The sequence below is a fragment of the Lutra lutra genome, chromosome 8, assembly GCF_902655055.1.
Source record: "Lutra lutra chromosome 8, mLutLut1.2, whole genome shotgun sequence".
Lineage (NCBI taxonomy): Eukaryota > Metazoa > Chordata > Mammalia > Carnivora > Mustelidae > Lutra > Lutra lutra.
In genome coordinates this window covers 127,185,260-127,210,072 of record NC_062285.1, presented here as the reverse complement: position 1 = coordinate 127,210,072, position 24,813 = coordinate 127,185,260, and the positions used below count along the sequence as shown (strand labels likewise).

At 39.6% G+C, this 24,813-nt stretch overlaps 1 protein-coding gene across 6 annotated transcripts in view; it reads right to left on the bottom strand.

Moving 5' to 3' along the window:
- TXNRD1 (thioredoxin reductase 1) overlaps positions 1 to 24,813 on the bottom strand; it is a 125,653-nt gene that overhangs the window by 14,037 nt on the left and 86,803 nt on the right. For all 6 annotated transcript variants that reach the window (XM_047740407.1, XM_047740410.1, XM_047740411.1 and 3 more), the window contains 8 exons: positions 22,025 to 22,167; positions 21,531 to 21,646; positions 19,598 to 19,823; positions 14,928 to 15,020; positions 14,290 to 14,366; positions 12,141 to 12,297; positions 5,245 to 5,352; positions 2,335 to 2,430 (listed from right to left, as the gene is read on the bottom strand). In XM_047740407.1, coding sequence (XP_047596363.1) covers positions 2,335 to 2,430; positions 5,245 to 5,352; positions 12,141 to 12,297; positions 14,290 to 14,366; positions 14,928 to 15,020; positions 19,598 to 19,823; positions 21,531 to 21,646; positions 22,025 to 22,167 — 1,016 coding nt within the window. The remainder of the gene's footprint in view (positions 1 to 2,334; positions 2,431 to 5,244; positions 5,353 to 12,140; positions 12,298 to 14,289; positions 14,367 to 14,927; positions 15,021 to 19,597; positions 19,824 to 21,530; positions 21,647 to 22,024; positions 22,168 to 24,813) is intronic.

Sequence of the window (24,813 nt, the reverse complement as noted above, 5' to 3'; positions counted from 1 at the left end):
GTGGAACAAGAGAACACACTTCACAGGATTACGTAAGAATGAAGTTAATACATGTGGACCTCCAAGTAGTACATGGTACAGAGCAGGTACTCTGTAATATAAGTTGTTACGAATTTCTTCTGTGAAGGTTTCTCTTACAAGAGAAAAAGCTCTGAAGCAAACACACCAGAATGTGAACGTTCATTGAATCTGGATGGTCAGTACTTTCCCCATCTTCCTGTAAATGTGAGTGTTTCATATAAGAGAAGCACAGCATACGAAAAGAATAAAAGCCTAACAAATAAACACTGGAAAAACCAAGCACAGGTAGACACTGTGAAGTGATTGACTCAAAATGAATAAAGCATATGCCCCAAGGATGGTCAAGTTCTAGAAGCATGCTTTTGTGTAAGATTGCTTGTGACAGATGGATGACAAGTATTCACCTTTTCTAATACTATCTTTGTATCTGAAAATAACTGAAAAGAATATCAACCTCCTTATCGCCTCGACTATTTTAATTAAGATGGGCTCATTAGCAGTGAAAACGATTTTCCATATTATATTTAAAAAGTGTCATTTGAGGGGTGCCTGGGTGGCTCAGTCAGTTGAGCATCTGCCTTCAGCTCTGGTCACGATCCCAGGGGCCAGAAATTGAGCCCTGAGGAGGGCTCCCTGCTCAGCAGACGTCTGCTGCTGGTACTCCCCTGCTAGCACTCTCTCTCACATGCTCTCCCAAATAAATAAAATCTTTATAAAGTGTTACTTGAACAAATGACACAACAGTGAAAAAAAGACAACAAACCACACACAGGGAAGACAGATTTGCTTGGTCTGAAGGAAAACGTGGCGGTTTCATCGACTGCTCCAAGCAATAAGCAAGTGAACGATCTCCTGCTCGAGGGAGACCCCGGACAGCTGGAGAGAACACCGCACATCTTCCCCTTTCGTCTAAAGCAGGACTGACAGTTAATATATACTCAAAACACTTTTAATGATAAAAGCTATGTGTGCAAAGGAAATAAGTGCATAAAATTGTTCTTTATGTCAACTGCATCCTAATGCCTTCATTTACTAAATGCATCTAGAATGATCCTTTTCAGGGGAGAACCAGATTTTCCTATACTGCTCTCTGAGGCAGTAGTTTCTCAACAGGGTACATGTTCAATTATAATTATATTCAAATTATTCAAATCCCCAAATAAGGAAAGTCTGAATTTATTTGGCTTTTAACTATGGATTCTTTAGCATGATTTACATTTTTGCTCACGCTTTTTTCTTTTTAAAAGGTAAGATCCCAGCTAAGTTAAAAATACCAGTTCTTATCAGATCCAATCCACAAGTATGTATGTGTGCATGCATGTGTTCTGAGTATGGGAACGGCAGCCAAAAAAGGACAAAATCCAAGCGTGTCTTCAATGACTTTATAGGCATGGAAATAAGTCCTGTGAGGTCAAGGAGTTTGCCCACAGGCTTTTAGTTACCGGTTGTTACATGCAGCAGTCGCCAGTGAAATCTTAAATCAGAACCCAATTAAGAGCTCTTCCTAGGGGCGCCTGGGTGGCTCAGTGGGTTAAAGCCTCTGCCTTCGACTCAGGTCATGATCCCAGGGTCCTGGGATTGAGCCCCGAATCGGGCTCTCTGCTCAGCAGGGAGCCTGCTTCCCCCTCTCTGCCTGCCTCTCTGCCCACTTGTGACCTCTCTCTCTCTCTCTCACTGTCAAATAAATAAATAATATCTTAAAAAAAAATAGCTCTTCCTACTACACCTTTCTCATTAGGGCCAGCTGCTTAGGATATAAACACGTGTTACTCCTGTTCTTTTATATTTTCTCATTATTCCTAGAAGCCACTGACTTCATGGCTTTTTATGAACACACACGTTCTAAATCGTTTCTGTGGTCTGTGCTCACAAGGTCAGTGGGCCTCTTGACCCTGTGCAGGGTTCCAAGCTGAGGACACTGAGAGCAGACCAAGTGGTGTCACTGTGGCCCTTGCCCTCAGTGTCCACACGGCTGGGAAGACCAACAAGTAAAATACTAAAGGAATGCATGTCCATCATGTGATTAAAATAGAACTACAGGGCCACCTGGGTGGCTCAGTCGGTTAAGCCGCTGCCTTCAGCTCAGGTCAATGATGCCAGAATCCTGGGATTGAGTCCCATGTGGGGCTTCTTGCTCAGCAGGGAGCCTGCTTCTCTCTCTGCCTCTGCATGCTTGTGCTTTCTCTCTCTCTCTGACAAATAAATACATAATATCTTAAAATAAATAAATTAAATAAATAAATAAAATAGAACTACATATTAAAAACAAAATGAAGTTACTGGAAAAAAGGATTCAATGAGTATTTCACTTACATTGTCTTTGATATTACAGATTACTTTTGCATAACATTTGTTGTTATCTCTTGATGGAATTGTCCACTCCAACGGCCAGAAGTAACTATGGTAAACCTGAGAAGATATACAAACAATTTAAGACCCATTATCTTAAGAAGTATGTTTGTCAAACACCAGCTGTGGATTAAAAATACTGGAGGCTCTTTGATACTCAGACTTTCATTAAATAATAAGATCCATGCAATAAATAGGGATTTGGTCAGATAGTAAATGACCTTAAACTTGTTGTCAGGACCCTTTGCTACAGGCTCATCCCTTAATTATATCTCAATCTCAGAAAAGTAAACCTTATGTAATAATAACAAAAAGCAAGCAAACGAGAGAAAGAAGCCAGGTAATTACTTGCTGTCTTACATCAAAAAAACAAGAGAAAAAAATAACCCAACACCATCTTGCATAGGAATGACAACTTTGGGCAAGACACAAGTAAGGTGCCAGGAGCAATTACAGCAATTATCCAGTTCCTTGCTTGATGCTTCCAAAGACATTCCCTCCTTTGGAGGAATTTATAATTCACCAAAAGCAATGAAGAAAACAAGGAGGGAGGCACGGAAGATGAGAGGTGGAAGGATGCAGGTATCTTGACTGATGCTTCATGAACTTAAATCTGGGTGACTACAGGGATTTTTTTTCCACCTTCAGCTGCCAGTCTTAATTCAAAACATATATGATTGGCTACCTTTTTTTTTTTTTTTTTAAAGATTTTCTTTATTTATTTGACAGAGATCACAAGTAGGCAGAGAGAGAGAGGGGGGAAGCAGGCTCCCCACTGAGCAGAGAGCCTTATGTGGGGCTCGATCCCATGACCCTGGGATCATGACCTGAGCTGAAGGCAGAGGCTTAACCCACTGAGCCACCCAGACGCCCCTAGCTGGCTAACTTTTAAAAAAATACCGATTATGTAGCCATTATAGTAAGTGTTCTTTGATGTTATAATACAATGTGAACTTTTAAAAAAAATGTGGGTTACAAAATTGAATATATAGGGTCATAGTATCACAACAATTACACAGGGAAAAGATGGTTAAAGAAATTACCCCAAACTGCTAACAACTGCTGTGTTACCAACATAGATTTATGGATAATTGTTTCCTATTTCCATTTTCAAAATTTCAACTCAAATGCATTACTTTTATTTATTTATCTTAAAGATGTTATTTATTTATTTGAGAGAGACAGAGATGCAGAGTGAGCAGAGCAGGGAGGAGAGGGAGAAGCGGGCTCCTCAGGGAGCAGGGAGTCCAACTCAGGGCTCAATCCCAGGACTATGGGATCATGACCTGAGCTGAAGCCTGATGCTTAACTGACTGAGCCACACAGGTGCCCCAAAGGCATTACTTTTATAATGAAAAATGCAAACTCTAATAAAATGAAAGCCAAAGCCTGTCAAGAAAAATGAAAAATATATTAAGAACCTTAGAACAGGGGCGCCTGGGTGGCTCAGTGGGTTAAGCCTCTGCTTTTGGCTCAGGTCATGATCTCAGGGTCTTGGGATCGAGCCCCCAATTGGGTTCTCTGCTCACCAGGGAACCTGATTCCCCCCCCCTGCCTGTCTCTCTGCCTACTTGTGATCTCTCTTTCTTTCTGTCAAATGAATAAATTTAAAAAAAAAAATCCTTAAAAGAACCTTAAAACATAAGAATCTTTTGGTAGAAAAAGAAAAGAATCTTTTGGTAAGAATCTATCTTCACAAAAACCAGAGAAATACAGTGAATTATGAAGATGTTCATTGTTCTATTTATAATATAAACAATGGCTTAACGAATTATTTTAGCGCATCCCAAAATACTTAAGTCATTCTTAAAAAATGCTGGTTTTAGGGTGAAATGCTCATGACCTAACATTAACTGTAAAATAGAACAGAGAATTGCACACAAGACTTATGTACCTGCAATTATACATACACACACACATATACAATATACAAACACACAGAAAGAGACCAGAAGGGAAATGCCAAAATATTAACAGCAGTGATCTCTTTATGAATTACAATTTCCTTTTTTATATTTTCCTAATTTTCCAAACTTCCTATAATGAGGATATACTATTTTTATAGTCAGAAAATGTTACTCATGCTGTACTAATAAGACCAAGATGTTACATGCTACTGCTAACACATATAATAAGAAAAAGATAAAGAGATTTAAAACAGGCTTTTATTTCACAAAATTTACTCTAATTTACAAATCTGGTCTTCTGGAAGGTTTTACTGGAAACTTTTCTCTTGAATGATTTAAAGCACCAGTCTCTTTGGGTAGCATTGTGTACACAAAAATAGTGTATTTCACGCGTATGGTTCCTCGACTGTGGCAAAGTTAGAAGAGGGTAATGGTACCAAAAAACCCAAATGTCACTAATAGAATGGTTGATATGCTATTAATTTTTAGTTTTCTTCTTTGTAATTCCCTCTATTTTTCATATTTACAACAATATTGTTTTAACAATAAAAGGAACCAGTAAAAGCAGTTTCAAAAAATGGAAGTATTACTGGGTCAGCTGATAAGACTCAAAAACAGAAGGTAGATCATATCTAAGTGTTCTATGAACATTAAACTTCCTAAAAGTGGTAACTATAATGTGGTTACTTAAGAAATACCCTGTTTGCAGGAAACACACACTGAAGAATTAAGGAGTAAAGGGGCATTTAACATCCTTTCAAAAGGTGCAAGGAAAACAAATATACAGAGAGATAAAAAGAGAATATGAAAAGTATAAAACAAATGGGCAAAATGTTGACAATACATGAATCTGGATTATAGGTTAACGAAAGGTCTTTGTACAAGTTTTCACCTTTTCTGTATGCTTGAAATTACTTTTAACAAAAAGCAGCAGTAACTTAACACAGGCATAAAGAATATAACTTACCTCAATATTTTCTTCCCCAAATCTCTCCACAGCTTTCTCCTCAGAAAGACCACAGGAACCATATTCCAATGGAGTAAACACAGTTGTTGGAACATTTTCATAGTCACACTGTTTCAGAAGGAAGAAAAAAGAGTTAATACAGGAGAAATTAGAACTCAAAAAAGGGTATACATCAAAGAGGTTCAAAATCAAGAGGGGGAAAGCAGACTAATAAATTTCTACCAAAAAGTATGGGAAGTCGCAATCCCAGGTATAAACCTACTACACTGAGAACCATTAACTCATGTGACAGTTGTAACAGAGGTTTGAAGTCTGGCAAGATAGTCCTGAACAGGTTCACGTGCCTTCTCCATCCAACTATCAGCTGATGTTAACAATAAGGACACACGTTTTCTCCCTTTTTAAAGCAGCCAAAAACAAGATGAGGGCACGCAATGCTGACAGTCTCATATTGGTGACAGGAATTAACAGACTTCTTTGGAAAATCAATTAGGTAATACCAGTTAAGAGCCATAAAAACCTTCTTTGCCAAGAACTCCACTCCTGGAAACCTATAATTTACTGTACGGAAAAAGCTACATGCTTTAATGGGGCATGGCTGCAGTTCTCCTCAACAGTGGTAACATCACGAGCAACTTTCAGATGCAAACAGGAAAGTGGCTCTGCAGGATACGCTGTCTGCGTGGTGCTCTACAGTCACTGAAGTGGAAGGCCACAGAAACAAAGTCACTGGTAGTACTTCCAAAGCATATCTTAATGATGTTAATGCTAGAAATGACATAAGTATTCTGAAGTCAAACAAGTTGGTGAAATGCAGGGTTAAATAAATAAGCCAGTTTCTCTACAATGGATTTCTCAGTCTTCAGTACACTGATACGAAGTGAGGAAGAGATTATGTAAATATCAAATGTGTTTGTAAATGTGATTTGGTAAAAACCTGCCCATCACATTTGTACACAGTGGGGAGCCTAAGTAACATTCTGCATTTAAAATATCAGATATTCTGGGGCGCCTGGGTGGCTCAGTGGGTTGGGCCACTGCCTTCGGCTCGGGTCGTGATCTCGGGGTCCTGGGATCGAGCCCCGCTTCGGGCTCTCTGCTCGGCGGGGAGCCTGCTTCCTCCTCTCTCTCTCTGCCTGCCTCTCTGCCTGCTTGTGGTCTCTCTGTCAAATAAATAAATAAAATCTTTAAAAATAAAATAAAATAAAATATCAGATATTCAATTCCTCTTTAAAATGGTAGCGTAAAATCTTTAAAACCTGTCTCCCTCTAGAAATAATAAATATAACCCTTCTTCTCTAAACAGAATATAAACCCTTGGAACTCTGAATCGAAAGCACAGGCAGACATCCACGGACAGCCATCATGGTGTATCAGGGGCCAGAATTACCCTCCTACTTTCAACAAGAAAACCAGACAAAGAGCAGGCAACACTTTCAGACACTGGACAACAGGCAGTGCAGGACTGTGATCCCTGACAGAAGGGAAACAAATGAGGCGAGGCCAGTGGTTTCTTATTTACTGTCCAAAGCACTAAGGACTGGGGGCAAGAGCAGGGAGCTCAGAGCCCAGCAGTGTCTGAGTCATGGAGATGGAGACCACTGTTCGAGGGAGTCAGGGTGGCTCGAAGCTGCAGGGCAGAGCTGTGCAAAAGAACTCCTGAAATCTGCAGAGATTTGGGCTGAGAATTAATCCGTCAATGCGTCGTACAGGAGGTACTCCAGGGTGAGGAAAGAACCATTAGAGAGGGGTGCCTGGGTGGCTCGGTTGAGCATCTGCCTTTAGCTCAGGTCGTGATCCCAGGGTCCTGGAATCAAGCCCCGCATAGGGCTCCCCGCTCAGCGGGAAGCCTGCTTCTCCATCTCCCACTCCCCCTGCTTGTGTTCCCTCTCTTGCTGTGTCTTTCTCTGTCAAGTAAATAAATAAATTTAATTTAATTAAAAAAAAAAAAAAAAAAAAAAAAAAAGAACCACTGGAGAGCAGGAGGCCCCCAAGTGACCAGAGCTCTTACAGGACTGGAAATAGTTCCTGTTCCCTCAAGCCAGAGTAGAAAGAATTCATAAAGTAAAGAGAATGGGGTAGAGTCCTCCAAAAGGCATCAGCTTAGCGGTAGAACTAAATCAGCCCTAGATAAGCCCTAAGAAAGCACAAAAGCAAGTCTTACAAAAGGATAAAACTAATTCCTCGTAACTTAATGGGCTGCCAGAACAAAATCCAACAATGTACAAAGGAATTCAATAAAACCCAGCACCCAACAATGTAAAATGTACAATGTCCACATCCATCCAAAATAACAAAACATGCAAAGAAGCAAAAACACGCGAGCCAATACCAAGAGGAAAATCAATGGATAGAAACAGACACTGAAAATGAGATGATGGAATCACCAGAGGACACTCAATGAACTATTATAAATATGGTCTGTATTCAAGCAAATAGAGAAAAACATGAACCCGCTGAGGGGAGAAAAGGAAAACATTTTAAATAAATAAAACTTGTAGATTGAAAAAAACTATTTGAAGTGCAAAGTACACAATATGGAATTAATAGCCTTAGTGCAGACGATCAGCAAACTTAAAGACATCACGACAGGTTCTCGAAAAAAAAAAAAAAATAGAGAACAGAAACGGGGTTAGGAACGTGAAAAGTACATCAGAAGACTCCTGGGATAATACTGAGTGAACCAATATTCATTAATTGGAGGCTGAGGGGAAGAAAGGAAGAAGGAAGACAGAAAAAAACAAATGAATGGCTGAATATTTTCCTAATCTGATGAAAAGGATAAATAGATAAATCTAAGAATCTTGACAAACCCTAAGCAGAATAATTGTAAGGAAAAGGATGCCACGACTTACAATAATTTAGCAGTAATTGCTAAAACACAGTGATAAAAGGAAATCTTATAAAGAACAAAGATAAAAATGATAGCCGACTTGTGTTCAGAATCCACGCAACCAAAAGAAAACAGACAAATCACTAGCTACTTAAAGAAACAGTAAATCTAGAACTCTATATTGCAAGAAATATCTTCCAAAAAAACTGGAGGCAAAATAAACTTAAAAAACAAAGAAACAACAAGTAGAAAAGGAATTCACCAGGAGCAGACATGCACTAAAATAACTATAAAAGGAAATTCTTCAGGCAGGAAACAGTGTATCAAATGGAAATCTGGATCCATATAAAAGACAAGTTGTCCCGGGTTCCAAAATGCAGGTTCCAATGGACTTAAATGGATGGACTGTCGCGGCCTAGCCTGGAAAATGTAATCCTTGTCTCCAACACTTCCACTTGGAGAACACACTACACAGTTTTCACAACAATCAACTTAATGAACTTTCAGAATACAACCTATTCTGAAGTTGAAGATATGTATACTATGGCTTCTCTCTGGTTTTCACATAAAATATTATATATATAAAATATATGTATCTTGTTTATTTTTAGTTTTCAAGTAGGCTCCACACGCAACACAGGGCTCGAACTCACAACTTTGAGATCAAGAGTTGCATGCTCTACCGACTGAGCCAGCCAGGCACCCCTAAAATATTCTATATATACTATAAAACTGAGTTAACAAATAAAGTACAGCCTTAATAATAAAGTCGCTCATGTTTACTGTTTGTAAAAACAAAGTATTTTAAGTGTTTGAGAGCAATTCTAAAAAGATCCGAGAAACAACAACTGGTCATTCTGCTGACGTGTTCTGTCATACTGTGCTTTAAACTGGTGTGTGTGTCTTATCATGTGGCTTTTTAAACAAAGGGCTTAGTGGAATGTCCATCATTTACAGGCTGACTCAGCTTTATAGACTGTTTTCTTTCAGTTTTTGAAATGATAAAAACTTTTCTTCCCTTCATTTGTGTTTCCAAAAGAATGAAGTATTTTATTTAATGGCAAATATTTTTAAGTTTCAGAAGTTTAAATATTATTAAACATTAAAAATTTTCATTTAAATTTCCCCAATGTATTTTCCACTTCATTTTATTTAGGAAAATTATGTGTTACATAGGTGTTTGCAAATTTGGTGGATTCTTTAATTCTTGAGATATCTTTCCTATCTCCTATTCTTCTATAATCTACACTTCCCAAATCTTTCTTAGGCAATAAATCACCATGACTAAGACAGCAATACTTACAATCAGAACTGGACTTCATTTATGCCTGGGCTGCCTCCCAGCCTTGTGACCTCGTACAGTTACCTAATTTCCCTGTACACGTCATCAACCTCCAGGGCTGCCTGGAGGCTGAATGAGATAAGGCTTACAGAGCACTTAGCTCAGTGCCAAGCACGTGACAAGCACGCACATGTTGCACTTTGTTTCCCTTTCCTCCCAATGCTCTTGTGAAGTGGTGAGGAACAGAGGATAGCAATTTTGGAGGAAGGCACTAACACCCACAATTCAATCTGGGCTCCCTTAAAATCCCATAATGGATTTAACTCAGCCAGGTGCTGATGGTAAGCTAAACTTTTCAAGAGAAAAGAGATCTTTTCTGAGAGTTGCTCCTTTAGGAGGAGGACAGATATGGATTCTCTCACCTTCTCAGGTATGCGGTAAAATTCTTAACACTGGCTGGGCAAGATTAAAGAGATTATGCAGTTGCTTAAAAAAAAAAAAAAAAGTGTGTGATTTCCCCAAATGCATTTAACCTAGGTAAAAAGTGTGTGATTTCCCCAAATGCATTTAACCTAGGTATCTACTGGCATTTTGATTTTATTTACTATACTAAAGGACAGACAGACCAGTGAGATTTCAAACACAGAGATCTGAACAGCACCTCTTTATAATATAATTCCCTGAACGGTAAAAGCATTTGTCTTATTATTAGAGTTAGACTAAAAATAAGGAAAAAAAAAACATAAAACAGAACTTTTAGTTTCAACTCATATTAAATTCTGATGTTAATAAACCATAGGGCACTTTAAGAAAAAATGTGCTCTACCTGCCAGAGAGCAGAATACAGTACCATGCCCGAACGTGGAAAGCCCTGCATGTTCAAAGTTGGTGCAAAGATTCATTAAAGGTTTTTAAGAATTTTATGCTACTTAATTTCAACTTTATGTAGGAGCAAATATTTGCATGTGCCTCCTTTGGTTATTTCTGGTATATAAAAATATCTCCATTTTAGGAAAACACAAAGATACAAGGTCAAGAATAAATTCAATGCATTTTAGGCTACATTTCTAGATACCCTTTTCCTGGTTTACCAGATACTCAAAAATTGCAACAATGAATACAAGACATAACTCATTCAAAGTAGTAGTTCAATTTATCCCAAACAGAGTAATAACCAGCTGCTATGCCCTTAATGATCAATCTGGAATTAAAAACCCTTTTTAGCCTCAATCCATGCCACCATTCAAACTAACCCCAGGTACATCTTAAATGTCAGTCACAAATTCTACTAGCTGCCTTCTTTGAGGTTTCCATTACTGTAACCAACCTAGATCAACCCATGATGATTTTCGTGTAAGGAAAATGGGCAGATTCTAAGTGCTTTACAATCAATGTTCCTAGAATCCTTTCCAATAATTAGGGAGGAAATGTTGATAATGGGGAAGGCTATGCACGTATGAGGGCAGGAAACAATACATGAGAAATCTCGGCACCTTCCCTTAGTTTTACTATGAACCTGTAACTGCTCTAAAAGCTCATCTTAAAAAATGAGAATCTATTCTTGCCATCTTGTCCCATGAAACATATCTAAAAGTATCAATTTCCTATACGGACTTTAAAAAAAATCACTTTAGGAGCGCCTGGGTGGCTCAGTGGGTTAATCCTCTGACTTTGGCTCAGGTCATGGTATCAGGGTCCTGGGACTGAGCCCTGCATCGGGCTCGCCACTCGGCGGGGAGCCTGCATCCCCCTCTCTCTCTGCCTGCCTGTGATCTCTCTCTGTGTTGAGTAAATAAACAAAATCTTTTTTAAAAATCACTTTATTATTTATTATTGTTACTACTACTATTACTATTTATTTGACAGAGAAACAGCAAGAGAGGGAAGACAAGCAGGGGAGCGGGAGAGGGAGAAGCAGGCTTCCCACTCAGAAGGGACCCCAATGTGGGGCTTGATCCCAGGACCCAGGGATCATGACCTGGGCCAAAGGTAGATGCTTAATGACTGAGCCACAGAGGTGCCCCTAAAAAAAAAATCACTTTAGAACATTAATATAACACATTAAACATTCCAGGAGTGGAAGACATATTTTTTAAAATGACAGGGTAATAAAGCCTAAATATTGGTTTAACAGCTTTGCATACTGATATTATTACCTAGATCCCCAAATCCTTTTAAAGCCTAGATAGGTGCCATAAAAGGATTTAGAAAATTATACTTAAATTGGTAATAATGAAATTAATGTAAAATGCAACCATTATGCATATATGGAACATAATAGCGCTGAAATTTGATTAACCGAGGTCATTTATTTCCAGTGTGGTCCCCAGAATGACAATTTTCATAATAAAGTCACAAATGTACAGCAGACTTAACAATATCTTGGTTGGAATACAGTTAATAAAGCACAGCTAGGATGCCATCAGCAAGATAGCTAAATTATCCAAGACCTGGAAAACTTCACAGCTACCCCTAACTAGGGAACTGGTAGTACTATTAGTAACAGTATCAATACTGGGGTGCCTGGGTGCTCAGTTGGTTAAATGTCCAACTCCTGGTTTTGGCTCAGGTCGTGATCTCATGGGTCGTGAGTTAGATCCCGGTGCAGGGCTCCACGCTCAATACAGAGTCTACTTGAGATTCTCCCCCGCCCTCTGCCCCTTTCCCACTCACACAGGTTGCGCACACTCGCTCTCTCTCAAATAAATAAATAAATATTTTTAAAAAACAAACAAAACAAAACAAAAAAACACCATCAATAGGTGTCAGCCACAAACTCACCTTCACATTGGAACCAGCATAAAGCCTCTGAGCCAGCAATCTTCCTGCCTGGATTGCTACTGGCGTGAGCTCCAGCTTCCCCTCCAGTATATCCCCAATGGCATAGATGTAAGGCACATTGGTCTGCTCTTCATCTGTGACAGGTATTTTTCCAGTCCTGAAAATTCATTGAGTTAAAATCAATTACCACTATTGCGTAGAATAAAATCTCTTTTCTCCCAAAGCAGCTCAAAACCGTGATCCTAGCTAAGGGCAACATTCAAATTCATTAAACTTAAAGATACATTCATACAGGGTGCGTGGGTGGCTTAGTCCGTTAAGCATCTGACTCTTGATTTCGACTAGGTCATGATCTCAGGGTCATGAGGTCAAGCGCTGCAACAGGCTCCATGCTCAGCGCGGGGCCTGCTTAAGATCCTATCTTCCTCTGCCTCTCCCCATCACACCACTCCTCCCCAATGTGCGCACTCTCCCTCTCTAAAAACAATAAATACATACACAAAATAAAATAAAATTTTTAAAAAATACATAAAAAGCTTAGAGACAATTCTGGAATAAGAAAACTGTACAGAACTCTGGAGGAAAACTACAACAGTGGTTAAGAATATGCAGATTCTACAGGTGACAGGCTGGCTGGGTAGAGGAACATGCAACTCTTGATCTTGGGGTTGGTTGTGTGACCCCCATGTTGGGGTCAGAGATTACTTAAATAAATAAATATTTTTAAAAAAAAAAAGAAAAAAGAGGGCGCCTGGGGGGCTCAGTTTGTTAAGCAACAGCCTTCAGATTAGGTCATGGTCCCAGTGTCCCAGGATCAAGTTCCGCATCGGGTTCCTGTGCTCCCATTTTGTGTCTCTCAAATAAATAAATAAAATCTTAAAAAAAAAAAAAAAATGTGTGGCTCCTAAATTGTAATAACCAGGTCTGTTGCTTATCACCTCTATGATGTTGGGAGGGCTATTTAATATCTCTCAGCTTCATTTTCCCACCTATAAATGGGAGCCACAGTAATGGAAAAACTACCAAGAAGAAAAAGGATATCATCATCTACCTTAAGGGGCTGTGAGGATTGAATGAAAATGTGTACAAAATATTTAGCACACACACACACACAAAATTTAGCACAAAAGTCCATGGCTCACAGTAAGTGCAGAGTAAGTGTTAGCTGTTAACATCACACAAAATCTAAGCTTTGGACCCACTGGAAAAGGGCTAGCAGGTTTATTAAGTTAACGTAACATCTGGTCTGCTAAATCTTATCGGTGACCTTCTCAACAACTCTGTCTCTTCATCTTAGTAAAAAAAGGAGTAAAACAAAAATCCTCACAATCAGATTAGGAAGTCTCTTCTCCAAAATATAGGATATTCCTGAAAGAGGAGAAGCAACCTGTATTTTTCCTTTCCCAGACATTCAGCATTCACAGCACTTGATTTACTGGGCTGTAAGGAAGGAGATGTTGGGAAACAGCCCCAAGCAGCAGATAAGCAGCCCCCCCTCCATCTCAGTTATCTCCTGCGGTGCTACAGTCCAGAGGATTTTCACATTTAACTCTGAAAACAGAAGTTTTCAATACTTGTAGCTATCGCTAGAAATACAGTGACCATCATCCTAAACCTTGGTAGCTCTAAACATAGTTCAGATCTACATATTTAATGAAGCTCAAAGCACACACCTGCAATTAACTGTGGGGTTAGATTCCTTTTCTAGATACTATACGTTAAAGAAACAAAATACAAGCTCCTCTATCTTCCATTTAGATTTGCAAAGGGAAAAAAAATAAAACAGGAAATACTAACGTGAGTGGCACTGAGTTTTTTCCAGCTGTAATAAAAACTAAAGCTAAAAATCTAAAACTCCAGGACACCTGGGTGGCTCAGTGGGTTAAGTCTCTGCCTTCGGCTCAGGTCATGATCTCAGGGTCCTGGGATCGAGCCCCACATCAGGCTCTCTGCTCAGCAGGGAGCCGGCTTCTCCCTCTCCCTATGCCTGTCACACTACCTTCTTGTGCTCTTGCTCATTCTCTGTCAAATAAATAAATAAGTAAATAAATAAAATCTTTAAAGAAAAATCTAAAACTCCACTATTGATCAGTATTACAAATAAATGAAATAGTATTCAATAAGACATTAATAAAATTTTTTCTCTTACTTTTCATTTATCTTTACCCCCACGGTTTCTAAGCCAATTTTTCTTGTGCAAGCATCTCTTCCTATCGCCAGCAATACCTGAAAAATTATTATTTTTTAATCAGTGACTATTATCAAAAAGGCTGCACATAAGTTACTTATCATTAAGCCAATCTGATTTCATTTTTGAGACCTGGAAAGAAGTATTTCATTAAGAAAGTAATGGAAGAGTTTAAACAAATTAAAGTATTTTTAAAATATATCCACTGAATAGGATATAGCAGAAATCCTTGTCCATTTATTAAGAAAAAGAGGGTTAACAATCCCTTTAATAAATCTAGCCAAGCTTAAGGACAAAGACAGCATAGCCTATGACTGAATTTTTTTTTAAGTAGTGAGCTAGAGAGATTAAAATTTTTAAGGACAGAGAAGTTCTAGCTCATTTAAAAAGTTGGATGCCTATTTTAGGTATTTGACAAATGATGTTTTTAAGTTACACATAAAACAAATTACAGTATCACAAGCAATAAAGATGTCTTAAAATGGGAATATCATCGAGGGTTTTAGAAACAGCAAACAGTCATTATATGTACCCAGCAAATATCCAATAAGCATATTAACTGCTTTCTAATGAAGTAATGATCTGGGTGCACTCCTTACCGTATTATACTCTCCTTCAATTGTTTCATCACTACTGGTGGACTTAGCTATCACCCTGAGTCGGCCTGGTGTCCCTGCTTCAATCTGTTCAACCTATAAAAGTAATAAGATTTTACTCCACAATAAGGACAGGTCCAACCCTCTTCTATCAGGTTAACCCAAAGTTAAACACAAAATGTGGCCGGAAAGGTCTTTCATGTCCCATCTCCCTCACCTTAACATTATTAGGACAATAAGAGGTTTTTGCCTTTTATCGCCTTCTTTCTTATTGCTTCGTGTTTGCTACAGGGGCTTTCTTTCAAAGAGTTCCCAAACAGAATAAGATTCAAAGAGAAAGGTGGGAGAGGACTACAATTCCTAAAATCCAACTAAAGACTTGCTGTTCTTCCCAGGCTCCTATGTTGCAACTCACCTAGAACCATTAATCCCCTGGAGAGCCACTACTGCTCAAATTCAGAGATTCTCTTCCAACTACAGATGTGCGGCTTTGTCAACAAAGAACAGATAATGGAGTAAATCAAACACAATATAGGTAACAGCTAGAAAGCCCTAAATAGTATAGTGAGCCAGGAGGTAGGTGTGTCCTAAGTAGGGGTGGTCTTCGGGTCAAGGATGTAAGGAGGAAGGAGCAAACTCTGGAGTCTATGTTGTGCCCAATGGGATCAAACACACTAGCCCATTACTCCAAGATGCCAACCATGACCTCCAGACTAGATAGCGATAGACGAAAAACCTTGTCAGCTGGAGGCTTCTGCCAGTCTATAGTTCACCTTTGTCTCTGACTGACAGCAAATCATGGATTTCTACAAAATATTTACTCAAAGACACTCATAAAATCACCTGCAATTTCTACTCTACCTTGTAGGTACAACCATTCTTTATGGGAAAACTGCCAAGTTAGGCTTTTCCTGTATCTAAAACAATTTCTGCATTTAGAACAATTTATTCCCCGCCATCTCTCTGCACATCACACTGTGTTCTCTGTTCCAAACGTGTTCTCTTCTTCCTCCTTGCAGAAGGCTGCTTCTACTAGGTCACTGGCTAACAAAACATCACCGGCTAACAAAACACAGCTTCACCAAGGTGCCTGGGGGTCAGAGAGACCCTGGGAACCCAAGTAAAATGTCAGGTGCACAGACATATTTATTTCACTGGGGCATAGTCCAGAAGATTCTCAAAGATGCCCAGAACTCTCCAAATATTAAGACATTATAAAGGAATGGTCAATTAATCTTCAACAAAGGAGGCAAGAATATGCAATGGGAAAAAGACGGTCTCTTCAATAAATGGTGTTGGGAAACTGGACAGCTACATGCAAAAAACTGAAAGTGGCCACTTGCTTACACAATACACAACAATAAACTTAAAATGGATTAAGGCCTAATGTGAGACCTGAAACCATAAAAATCCTAGGAGAGAACATACGCAGTAATTTCTCTGACGTTGGCCATAACGACATTTTTTTAGATACATCTACTGAGGCAAGGGGGAAAAAAGCAAAAATGAACTATTGAGACTACATCAAAATAAAAAGCTCCGTACAGTGAAGGAAACAATCAACAGAACTAAAAGACAACCTACTGAATGGAAGAAGATATTTGCAAATTGACATATCTGATATAGAGTTAGTATCCAATATATGATTAAAAAAAAAAAAAAAAAAGAAGGGATTATACAACTCGACACCAAAAAAAACAAATAATCCAACTAAAAAATGGGCAGAAAGTGGGTCACCGGAATGGCTCAGTTGGTTAGGCATCTTGACTCTTGATCTCAGACCAGGTCTTGATCTCAGAGTCATGAATTCAAGCTCCAAAGAGCCCACTTAAAAAAAGGGGCAGAAGACATGAACAGACATTTCTCTGAAGAAGGCATCCAGATGGCCAACAGGCACATGAAAAGACGATCAATAACACTCATCATCAGGAAATGCTAATCAAAACCACAATGAGAGGAGAACGCCTGGATGGCCTAATGAGTTAAACGTCAGCCTTCAGTTCAGGTCATGATCTCAGGGTGGTGGGATCCAGCCCTGTTATAACGTTCCCTGTTCCACGGGGAGTCTGCTTCTCCTTCCCCCTCCATCCCCCACCCCCTGCTCTTGCTCTCTCTCAAATAAATAAACAAAAATGTTAAAAAAAAAAAAAAACCCACAATGAGATATTACTTTACACCTGTCAGAATAGCTAAAATCAAAAAATACAAGAAACAAGTGTTGGCGAGGATGTGGAGAAATAGGAACCCTTGTGCACTGCTAGTGGGAATGCAAACTAGTGCAGCCACTGCGGAACACAATAAGGAGTTTCCTTAAAAAATTAAAAATAGGGGCACCTGGTGGCTCAGTGGGTTAAAGCCTCTGCCTTTGGCTCGGGTCATGATCTCAGGGTCCTGGGATCGTCCCGCATCAGGCTCTCTGCTCAGTGGGGAGCCTGCTTCCCCCACCCCCTCTCTCTGCCTGCCTCTCTGCCTACTTGATCTATGTCTGCCAAATAAATCAATAAAATCTTTAAAAAAAAATTAAAAATAGAGGGGCACCTAGATGACTCAGACAGTCCACCTCTTGGTTTTGGCTCAGGTCATGATCTCAGGGTCCCGGGACAGAGCCCCTCGACAGGCTCTGCATTCTGCTTATTCCTCTCCCTCCCTCTCTGCCCCCCTTCTCCCATCCCCACTCGTGTGTACACACACTCTCTAGAATAAATAAAATCCTTTTAAAAAATGTTAAAACTAGAACTACCCTATGATCCAGTAATTGCACTACCAGGTATTTACCCAAAGAACATGAAAACATTAAATCAAAAGGAAATGGGTACCTCTATGTTTATCGCAGCGTTGTCTACAATAGCCAACTTATGGAAGCACCCCAAGTATCCATTAGCAAATGAATAAAGATGTAGTTTACACAAACAATGGAATACCACTCAGCCATAAAAAAAGAATGAAATCTTGTCATTTGCAACAACATGGATGGAGCTAGAGAGTATAATGCCAAGCAAAATAAGTCAATCAGAGAAAGACAAATACTGTATCATTTCATTCATATGTGGAATTTAAGAAACAAGACAAACACATGAAAGAAAAAAGAGACACAAACCAAAAAAACAGACTCTTAACTACACAGAACAAAGAGATGGTTCCCAGAGGGCAGGTGGATGGGGGGATGGATAAAGTAGGTGATGGGGATTAAGGAGGGCACTTATGATGAGCACTGATTAATGTATAGAATTGCTGAATGCACTGTATTGCACACCTGAAACTAATATAACAAGGCATGCTAACTACACTGGAATTTTATTTTACTTTATTTTTTTTAAATTTTATTTATTTTTTTGACAGACAGAGATCACAAGTAGGCAGAGAGGCAGGCAGAGAGAGAGAGAGAGGAGGAAGCAGGCTCCCTGCTGAGCAGAGAGCCCGATGTGGGGCTCAATCCCAGTACCCTGGGATCATGACCCAAGCTGAAGGCAGAAGCTTTAACCCATTGAGCCACCCAGGCGCCCCTACACTGGAATTTTTAAAAAGACATTACAGGAAGAGGCTACTCTTCTATCAGAATGTGTATGTCCAGCTGTTGTTTTCTAATCACGGTCCTAGTGCAAACATAGCTTATCTACCTCCACTCCCTAAAAATCAACTCTAGTAATCAAGTACTGATTACTTCCAGGACATCTGCTACTTAATCCTCATTATAATATTGGAAGATAAGTTCATTTTAGATTTACTGTGCCAGGTTCTGTTCTAATTACTTTCTAAGAGTCAGCTAATGCAATCTTCACTGGAACTCTGAGATGGGTGTTCTTACCATCCTGATTTTAGAGAAGAAACTGAAGCTCAGAGAGGTTAAGGAATTTCCCCAAAGTCATCTGGTAAGAAAATGGCAGAATAGTACTGAAAGCAGGTCGTGCTCATCCCAATGCTCAAACTCTACCCATCAACATTAAGAGATCCTTAAAACGGTCCTACAAAGCATCTAGGTTAAGCCCCTGAACAAACAACAGCTAAAGTTCCTTACCTTGTGTCAACACAAATGTCTCATCTTTACCTGCCCTAAAAGAAACTTATCTATCAGTCTGAGATACAAGAAGTGACTAATTCTGTCACTTCTACATATCAAAATAGCTGTGGTCATGGTAACAACTCCCAGTGTTAACTTGGCATATTTTTCAATCTTTTCAAAAGAAGATTAAATGAGCAAAAAAGGCCAGCCCATAAAACGAAATTAGATAATCATGCTCAGAGAAGCCAGAATAATACAGCGTGCATCTGTAGACTACACAGCAAACCAAGGGCGAATGTCTTATGAAAAAAATTTAAAAATCAGTCCGGTCTTGAACTCTTATTTAAATCACTGGTGTGTATGGAGAAACAAAGGATAACAGACCAAAAACTATTAACATAAAGGGATGCCTGAAGGCAAGCATTAAACAAAAGAGAACCAAAGGTAAGAAAGCTGAGAAGACAACAGACATTATTAACTTGCAGCTAAGAACAAAACTGTTTAGGCAGCAGCAGGTCCAAGTTCATATACCAATACCACAGGCGAAGCACTGCAGCACTCCCAACGGTTTATAATGCTGAAAGAAAAGCTCCCATCACCAACCCCAACACTCTCTATCCTGCCTTTTAAACATAACTATAAAACCAACAAACCTACCAGCAGCTCCACTTACTTTTATTGGTACAAATTGTTTGATAAACTTGACACCATGTTCTTCCATATGTTCGCCAATTTTGTTGGCCATGTCCTGGTCAAATCCTCTAAGAAGAATGGATCGGACCATAACAGTAACATCTAAGCCAATGCCAGCAAGAAATCCAGCGCATTCGAGGGCAACATAGGATGCTCCAACCACCAGCGTCTTACCCGGGCAATAAGGTAAGGAGAAAAGATCATCACTGAAAAGCAATTAAAAAAAAAAAAAAAGGAAAAAAAGAAAGAAATTGAAAATGTTCATATAAAATTTTTGGTTTCTTAAGAACAATACACTTTTAAGATTAAAAACATTCAATCAGCTACATATATAATATATGAAAAGTGTTTACAAGGCCTTAGACACTGTCGCTCTCTTGCTACTCAGCTGCTTTGGGAGTAGCTCAAGTGCCCATAGCCAAACACAGCAAACTGTATAACTCACAGTCAAAATAATTTTGAACTTGTTTAGAGTAATTCTCCACTAACGTGTTTTAATACGTATATTTACAAACCCAAACCCCCCATCCCTCATCTCAGCACCACAGAGCTCTCTCCGATGCGGCAAATCTGTGATATTTCTTTTTATCTGGAACACCAATTATCAAGAATAGAGAGAAGAGTAGAAGAAAACTTCCAACATAAATGTTTTGTAAAATAAAAACCAACTATAAAAAGTAAAACCTAGGGGCACCTGGGTGGCTCAGCTGGCTAAGCTTCTGCTTTCGGCTAGGGTGGTAATCTCAGGGTCCTGGGATCGAGCCCCGCAATGGGCTCTCTGCTCAACAGGGAGCCTACTTCTCCCTCTTTCTCTGCCTGCCTCTCTACCTACCTGTGATCTCTCTCTGTCAAATAAATAAATAACCTTATTAAAAAAAAAAATTACAACCTGACAAAATCTTTTAGTCAAGTGAAGAATATACAAGACACGAGAGAGATCAGAAAGGCATTGTTAGGAAATGAGTTTGTTTTTTTTTTTTAAATATGAGAAAGGAAGCTATCTAAGACAACAAAGAGAACTGTTGCCATTAGAGCTGCCCCTACATGAAGCACAAAGGAAAAAAATTGTATCTACAGGAAGGACAAAGGAAAAAAATTGTACCCCAAAAAAGGGCCCCAAAAGAGTAATTTATAACACAATCAGAAACTCCTGGGCATAAAGCACCCAAGAGGACATATTTATCAACAACCTGTCTTAATGTTGTTGTAATGTGAAATTCCTTATTGAATTCCTAATGTGAACTGTTAGGTCACCATATGATCACCCGGTGAGCAAAATAAATCACACAGTCAAATCTTGCTTGACTCACTTATTTCAGAAGGCCAACTGCACGGACACTGTGCCCACGCGGAACAGCAAGGAGGAGGGCCTAGGGTTCTACATGGTCTGCCATCCGTCACTGTTCTGGCATCCACATGAATGTCCATCTAGTTTTAAATGTTAGACATTTCTGGGCGCCTGGGTGGCTCAGTGGGTTAAAGCCTCTGCCTTCCGCGCAGGTCATGATCCCAGGGTCCTGAGGTTGAGCCCTGCATCGGGCTCTCTGCTCAGCAGGGAGCCTGCCCCCCAGCCCCCACCTGCCTCTCTGCCTACTTGTTATCTCTGTCTAATAAATAAATAAAATCTTTTAAAAAAATGTTATACATGTCTAATATACACTCACACATGTGTACATTCCAACATAAATCTGTATGTCAGCAGTGATGTTAACTGAGTGGTAAGAAGACCAATGTTTACAGTCCTGAATTCTTAAATGTTCTCTCGCATAAAATAATTTTTCCCTTCTCTTTTTCCCAATTCCCTATCCTTTTGGGCAAAAATGTGGCAAAACACTCTGAAGTTCTAGCAATGGACTGAATGGGTTTGAAGAAAAAAACCTGAAAAGCATAGATCTGCAATGGGCTTCTCTTACCTGCTGATGCAGTACTCTCTGTCACCAGGGATGCCCAAGTAACGTGGCCTCTCGCCGGTAGCAATGAGAAATCGCTCTGCTGAATAAATTTTTTCTTTGCCTTTGTTATTTGTTGCCTACAAAGAAACCAATGTCAACTTTTAGTAAGTTATTACTCATCAGAACTGTAGACTTGATAGTTAACAAAGGCCATTCACATTATCCAATTTGATCTTCATAAAAATTTGGTAGTATGTTAAGATGCTGAGGGTCTGAGTAGTTAACAGACTAGTTCAAAATCATAAATTTATTAAATGGCAGAGAGAAGACTCAAATCCAGGTAATCTGGCCCCAAATCCAGTACGGTCACACTACCACCCCACAAGAGAAAGGCCTGTAAGTTGGGACTGCAAAATCGCCGAACTGGACAGTTTGGGTCACGATGGCTTTTCCTTCTATTAAGAGAATCACCTTTTCTTTTCCTCCCCTACCCCCAACCTATCACACACAATTACCTTAATCCTGTGAGGACCCACAAACTGCCCATAGGCATTCTCATAGGTGACTTTCTTCTCCCTCAGAGCTACCCGGTAGCCCCAGTTCAGAGAGCCAATGTGGTTCTGTACGGCTTCTGTCATTTTATTCCAGTCATGTTTAACTGCACAAGAAGAGAAGAAGAAATGTTTTTAGCTTTTCAACTGCCAGGCAAAGATCATTATTCAGTAACTATTCACATGGAATACAAAGAGCAGAGCTTTTAGTCTAAAAGAGCAGGGTCCTTCATTCCAAGCATATAAACAACTTTTTCATGCTCAATTATTCTTTCCTTTTTAGAACACTACCATACAATTCATCATGCAAGGCTTCCTGACAATTCTTGAAACTAAAATAACTAGGCATAAACTTTTTTTCTTTTTTAAAAATGAACAGGAATTTTACTTTGTTAAATACTGATTGCTGGGGTAATGAGGTGTGGTAAAGCCTGGGATTCTGTATTTGTAACAATCCCCAAGGGATCCTGATGTAGCCAGGTTTGGAGTTAGTAAGCTGGTAACAGTCTAGACCGGAGGCCAGCAAACCAAGGCCAACTAAAGGGACGCCTGGGTGGCTCAGTCGGTTGGGTATCTGTCTTTGGCTCAGGTCATGACCCCAAGGTTCTGGGATAGAGTCTCACATTGGGCTCCCTGCTCAGCAAGGAGCGTGCTTCTCCCTCTGCACACTCCCATGCTTGTGCTCTCTCAATCCCCCTGACAAATAAATAAATAAAAATCTTTTTTTTTAATTTATTAAAAATATTTATAAAAATATATTAATAAAAATAATTTTTTAAAACCCAAAGGCCAACTAAGGCCCCACTGCCAAATGTAGCCCATCACTTTTTAAATAAAATTTATACACTCATGATCACTTATTTACATACATCATCTAGGGCTTCTTTTGTGCCACAATAGCAGAGCTGAGTAGTTGTGACAGCGATCATTGGGCCTGTGAAACCTGAAAGATTTACTATCTGGCCCTTCACCTAAAAAGTTTGCTGACCCTTGATCTAGACAGAGTATTAAGACTGCCTCACTGTCCTCCAAGTCCCCCTTTCACCAGAGAGAGGAAGATTTTTTAATTCTATCATAAAATGAATCCTTTGAGGGGCGCCTGGGTGACTCAATCAGTTGGGCATCCGACTCATGATTTGGGCTCAGGTCATGGTCTGACCATAAGATCAAGCCCTGGGTCGGGCTCCACACTCAGTGGCGAGTCTGCTCCAGATTCTCTCTCTCCCTTTGCCCCTCCTTGTGCATACATGCTTTCTCTCTCTATGAAATAAATCTTTTTTAAAAAAATGAATCCTTTGAGTCAGACACTAATATATTAAATTTCAATGGATAAAAATCAATCACTCATTAGTAACTTATCAATGACTAGAAAAAAATAGGGTGCAGATAAAATATACTCGGTGATAGGACAAAGCCAGGTCCTAGGAAAGCTGTGGTCTGCAAGGAAGGAAAAGAGAATCAACATATACTGAAAGATCTGCCATGGAAATGAGAAGTCTGACTCTTAAGACTCAGGGTTAGTAAGTAGCTTGGCCACAGAGGAAGCTGTGAACCAAGTCTATGCCACCTGACGGCCAGCCTCTAGATCTGGGAATGACAACACCAAAATTGGTCTGTGGCCTCCCAGAGAATAGATCGTTGACATTCAATTCACAGAATCAAAATGTTAGACTTTGAGACATCAATGAAAACAGACAGTGACTACAGAACCCACTGTGGTTGCAATGCTGAGAGGATGGTGTGCTGGGAGGCGGGGCTGGGGAGTGCTGAAGGAGCCCTGCCAACCCACCCATCTGGCCTCCGTCTAGCAACACTAAAAGAGAAAAGAAAGATTCACTTTTGCTCCCTTCCCCGGGAATAGAATGAAATAGTGTAACTCACTAGGCCAACCATTTAGCTGAAACAATTACCAACATTTTGCCAATTTCATTTCATATACCCCTCCTTTTCACTAGAATATTAAAGATTTTACTTGAGTGTGTGCACGTGTGTGCATGAGCAAGGGGAGGGGCAGAAAAAGAGGAAGAGGGAGAAAGAGACTCCCAGCTGAGCACAGAGGCTGACATGGAGTTGGATCCCAGGACCCTGAGATCATGTTCTGAGCCAAAATCAGACTGACTGAGCCACCCACGTGCCCCTTTCCTAGAATATTTTAAGCAAAGCCCAAACACTTTATTGGTGATGTGTTTGGCTGTTATAGTGATTTAGGAATGACCAAAGGCCACTAATGCTAAATATCCTTCACTATAGTTTCTTACAATCAGGAGGGTCCAGCCCAACATGCCAATAATGCCCCCATGGAGAAAACCAGACCACAGGTAGGATTGATTCACTTCTGAAATTTCACAATCATAGAACTATTAAATGGACTATACTCTGCTAATCCATCAGTAGATACTATATTCTAAGTTTAAGACATAGCTGAGATTAAATAATAGCACCAAAAAATTCAATTATTTCAAAATTCAAGTTTGACAATTAGACCTATCCCACCTTTAATTCTGTTAAAGCTTTCCTTTGTGGTTATCAGGCCCCACTAATTTTCATATTCCTCAAACCCTCTTTCCTACCGAAGTTCGTTCTTTATCCTTTGGTATAGTAGGTAGTTACCCTCACCCCCAGTCTCTAGTGTGATTATGCTCAGGCAGAAGGAACTCAAAACTTCCAGCCACCCAGTTTGGGATTCAACATCGGGAAACTCTAGCTGTTCCTATGGTCCTGATCTTGCATTTCATTCTGAGAATTAAGTTTCT